This window comes from Cebus imitator, unplaced genomic scaffold, assembly GCF_001604975.1.
Source record: "Cebus imitator isolate Cc_AM_T3 unplaced genomic scaffold, Cebus_imitator-1.0 Scaffold266, whole genome shotgun sequence".
NCBI lineage: Eukaryota > Metazoa > Chordata > Mammalia > Primates > Cebidae > Cebus > Cebus imitator.
In genome coordinates, this window is record NW_016107581.1 from 1465450 (window position 1) to 1469957 (window position 4508).

General features: G+C 48.7%; 1 protein-coding gene across 6 annotated transcripts in view; it reads left to right on the forward strand.

The window, feature by feature from the left end:
- The first annotated feature begins 35 nt into the window (after positions 1-35).
- LIG1 (DNA ligase 1) overlaps positions 36-4508 on the forward strand; it is a 48252-nt gene continuing 43779 nt past the window's right edge. For 2 of the 6 annotated variants that reach the window (XM_017500437.2, XM_037728457.1), the window contains exons 1-2: positions 815-1043; positions 4179-4251. In XM_017500437.2, the coding sequence (XP_017355926.1) occupies positions 4235-4251 (17 nt within the window). In that variant the 5' untranslated portion in view covers positions 815-1043; positions 4179-4234. Of the gene's footprint in view, positions 390-814; positions 1044-4178; positions 4252-4508 lie in introns of those variants that run through there. The other 4 variants (XM_017500436.1, XM_017500439.2, XM_017500438.2 and 1 more) reach the window with 4 other exon arrangements.

The following is a 4508-nucleotide window of genomic DNA, read 5'->3' on the forward strand; positions in this document are numbered from 1 at the left end:
CGCGGCCTCCCGCCTCTCTTCCCGCCGTGCCTCGCGGTGGTGCTTCCACCGATCCTTCCTTTTTCCCCGCCAGTCACTCCTCGGATCCTTAGCCACACCCGCTCATCCAGAGCGAGGGAAAGCTCGGGACATTTTCCCAGTGTGCTCTGCGGGAGGGCTCGCCTCACTTCACCCCTTTTCCCGCTCTCCTCCCATTCGGGAGACTACGACTCCCAGGCTACCGCGGCGGCGCGGGCGGTGCCCAGGTTCCGCCCCTCGGCTCTGCCCCGCCCCCGCCCTCCCGACGTCTGCGCGCGAATGCGGTGGCGCGAATTTGGTTGACACTGCAGAGGCGCACCCGGCGGATCTCAGTGTGTTGTCCGGGCAGCGGCGCGTGGGACCAGCGCGAGGCAAGTGGGGCCCCTTGCGAGCAGATGGGGGACAGAGGGCGGCGGGCGCGCCGAATGCTTGGGCCCATGCTTCGCCATGTCGGGGTGTCAGCAGAAGAATGGGCGTGAGGACACTGAGGCTGCCAAGAGCGCGGTGGAGAGGGAAAAGCGCGGGCTGCGGACCGCCGGAGGGTGCAGAGCGGCGTCCCCCAGAGGGAGAGAGGCCAAGTAAAGGGTAGACGAGAGACAGAGACAGTTGGACACGGCCTCTGAGAAGAAGCCTTCAAGGACGAGGCCACCTGGAAGGGGGAGGGGCCAAAGGGAGCTGAGGGGCGGGGCCTTGGAAAGACTGTGGGCGGGGCTAGCTGTGAAAGCTGAAGCACCTAGGAGGCGGGGCCATCTGGAAGGGGGAGGGGCTGGGGAACGATGGCGTGTCTCCCTGGAAGGGAGAGGCGCCGAGGGGCGGGGCTGACTAGGAACCGGAAGCACGGGGAGGCGGAGCCGCCTGACAGGGTGGAGCTAGAGGAAGGTAAATCGCCGGCAGCGTCACCTGGAAGGAATGGGCCTTATTGGAGTGAGGTGGTGTCAGGGAGCGGTCACTGGGAAGGTCCAAGTCAAGGTAAAGGCCTCATAAAGGGTGGAGAATCATCTGAATGGAGAGAAATCTGGCTTTATGTATGCTTGATAAAGGGGTGGAGTTTACCTGTTGTTTTTGCTTTTTATTTCGCAATATAGATTCAAGGAAGTTGTGAAAATAAGTATATCCGTCTTCCCCTAATGGTGACGTCTAATGTAGTCCAATTTCAAAACCAGGAAATTGACATCAGTATGCTTCTGTTGATTACAGACCTTGTTCAGTTTTTACAGTTTGTGTGTGTGTGATTGTGTGTCCGTGTACCTGCGCAGTTTGATCCCCTGTATAGATTTCTGTAACCTTCATCTTAATTGTGATACAGAACAGTTGCCCCTCTCCACATAGGAACTCCTCCCCAGACCCCTGGCAACCAGTAATGTGTTCACCGTGTCTAGTTTTGTCATGCAGAGATTGTTACATAAATGGAATCGTATTATTAGGGTGTTACCCTTTTCCACTCTGCACAGTGCCCTGGAGATCCACCTAAGTTGTTCCCTGTATCCGTGTTTCGTTTCATTTTATCACTGAGTGTTGTTTCAGCCTCACTTGATATTTTTTGTCATTTCTTTTTTTATTTTGGTAACCGTTTTACTGAGATATTCACAAACTATACAGTTTGCCCACTTAAAGTGTACAAGTCAGTGGTTTCTGACTTGTGCAGATAAAAATATTAGGTTTTTTTGTTTTTTTTGAGATGGAGTCGCACTTTTATCCAGGCAGGAGTGCAGTGGCAGGATCTCAGCTCACTGCAACCTCCACCTCCCAGGTTCAAGAGATTCTCCTGCCTCGGCCCCCCAAGTAGCTGGGATTACAGGCACCCACCACCACATTCAGCTAATTTTTTTTGTATTTTTAGTAGAGACGGGGTTTCACTTCGTTGGCCAGGCTGGTCTTGAACTCCTGACGTCATGATCCACCCGCCTCAGCCTCCCAAAGTGCTGGGATTACAGGTGTGAGCCACCATGTCCAGCAGGAAATTTTTACCACCCCCAAAAGAAACTCCCATACCTTTTATCCATCATTCATTCAATTTTAACCCTGCACCATATTCCACCACATGGTTGCGCCAGTAATTAGGGAACCAGTTCCTTAAGGGTAGACATTCCACCAGCTTCCGATCTTTTCTAATTGCAATTAGTGCTGCAGCAGGTAAGTCTGTGCCTCACTTGGTCCACCTGTGAGTGTCTCTGTGGGCAAAATACACAGAAGTGGGATTGCCATTCTGCTAGAGATGGTCCTCCAGAGGCACCGACCAGTTTGTTCCCTCCAACTCAGCAGTCCACAGAGTTAAGAAGCCAACCTTGAGTACCATGGTAAGGAAGAAGGAACATGGGCTTTGGACGCAGCCACACCGGGGTTTGGAGTCTTGTGTGAACCCCAGTTCTGTTCCTCTGTCTTCAGTACCTTCATCTAGAAAGTAGGGACAATAACACCGGTCTTGACGGGCTGACTTGAAGATTAATTGAGGATGTTAGAGAATGTGACCAACCTGTCCGCCATGGAGCTGGCTTCCCAGTAAACGCTTATTTCTTCCTCTTTACCTTGCACCTCACTGTAGTGATTAAGAGGTGAGCTGTGGATCAGGCAGACCTGGGGTGGGACGTACTGGAGACTCAGGTTAAGTCCTTTTAAAAACCCCTCTGTATCTTAGTTTTCTTATCTGTAACAGAGTTGTTGTGGAGAGTCAGTCTAATTGAGAATGTCAAGTACCTAGCCAGGTGAGCACTCAGCAGCAATCACCATAGTTTTCTGCTTTGCCCTGAAGATTTTTTGGTGGCTAAGTTTCTAACCCGCTTTCTTTGCGAACTGTTTGGTTGAAGCACGGCTTACTTCCTGCTCCCCAACTGGCTCTGAGAAACCCTGTTTGGAAATTACAGAGTTTTCTGATTCCAAGATTGAGTTTGAGTTTCTGGTGCCGACATGTGGTGGCCGGGGCTGTAGAGCGGAGTGCAGACTTAGAGGCGTGTGGTGCGGGACAGAGAGTACTGATTCCAGAAAACTAAAGAGAACCCCATGGGTTGAAGATGATTCGTGTCAGAGGAAGGGAAGGTCGAAGGAAGCCATTCTTGTTACCCAGGCTGGTCTCAAAGTCCAGCAGTGCACCCATAGGTCCTGTTGGCACTTTTTAAAACAATATATTTTTAATATTCATAATGGAAGGAAATATATAAATATTGTAATTAATCATGTATAATTTATTTCCTTCCATTATAAATATTAAAGATATAGAAAATGTATAATTTTTTATATGTTTAATATTGGAAGGAACATCTCAGTTCCAGTTACAAGTTTGCAAGAAAAAAGTCATAATTTCTTGCCTGTCAAATTTCATAAACCACTTGAATTCTACTCTTGGACTCCTGGCGGGTGGCAGGAATGTTTCATGGACCCCAGATTAAGAACCCTATCTTTTTTTTTTTTTTCCCCTGAGGCAGAGTCTCTGTTGCCCAGGCTAGAGTGCGGTGGGGTGATCTCACAGTAACCTCCGCCTCTCAGGTTCAAGTGATTCTCCTGCCTCAGCCTCCTGATTAGCTGGGATTACAGGTGCCCACGACCATACCCAACTAATTGTTGTGTTTTTAGTAGAGACAGGGTTTTCCATGTTAGCCAGGCTGGTCTCGAACTCCTGACCTAAGGGGATCCACCCACCTTGGCCTCCCAAAGTGCTGGGATGACAGGCCTGAACCACTGTGCCCGGCCTATGGTTTTTCTTTTTTACACAGTACAGTAGCACACACTCAGTGATGTTCTGCTCTTTGTTTCAAATAACAGCATACCTTAGAAATTGCCCAATAGGTGGTTTATGTAGACCAGCGGGTACAATTTTATAAGCTTCCACCTTAAAACAACTTTTCACTAACCTTTAAACTTAAACCACCCCCCCCAAAAAAAAAACCCATTTCAGATCTTCAGTATATTCCTCATATTAGAGGAAAAACAGCCTTCCTATGGCAAAGGAGGCCTCTTATCTTTATCTCTGATTTGGAACTTTTATTCTTCACCAATAAATCTCACTAGCGAATCATTTTGGTTCGTAAAAACAGGAGTTTCTTCTTGAAGGGGAAGTTCATGTTTCTGATTTTTTTTTTTCTTTTTCTTTCTGAAAGAAAGGCTTTTATGTGTTTGGATCTCTTCACAACCAATCACCTCAACAAGTGTTTGGATTTCTGTTCCAGGAGCAGCTGACAGACTAAGGAAAGAGCTGGACGAGAAGGGAGAATTCTGAGCCAACATGCAGCGAAGTATCATGTGAGGATCCTCCCTTATCCCGGGAGCCTTTTAGTCTCTAAGTCCTTAGTTTCCTTCTCTAAATCTGTACTTTAAAAAACCAAAACAAGGCCGGGCATGGTGGCTCATGCCTGTAATCCCAGCACTTTGAGAGGCTGAGGTGGGCGGATCACAATGTCAGGAGTTCAAGACCAGCCTGACCAACATGGAGAAACCATGTCTCTACTAAAAAGACAAAAATTAGCTGGGTTTGGTGGCGCGTGCCTGTAATCCCAGCT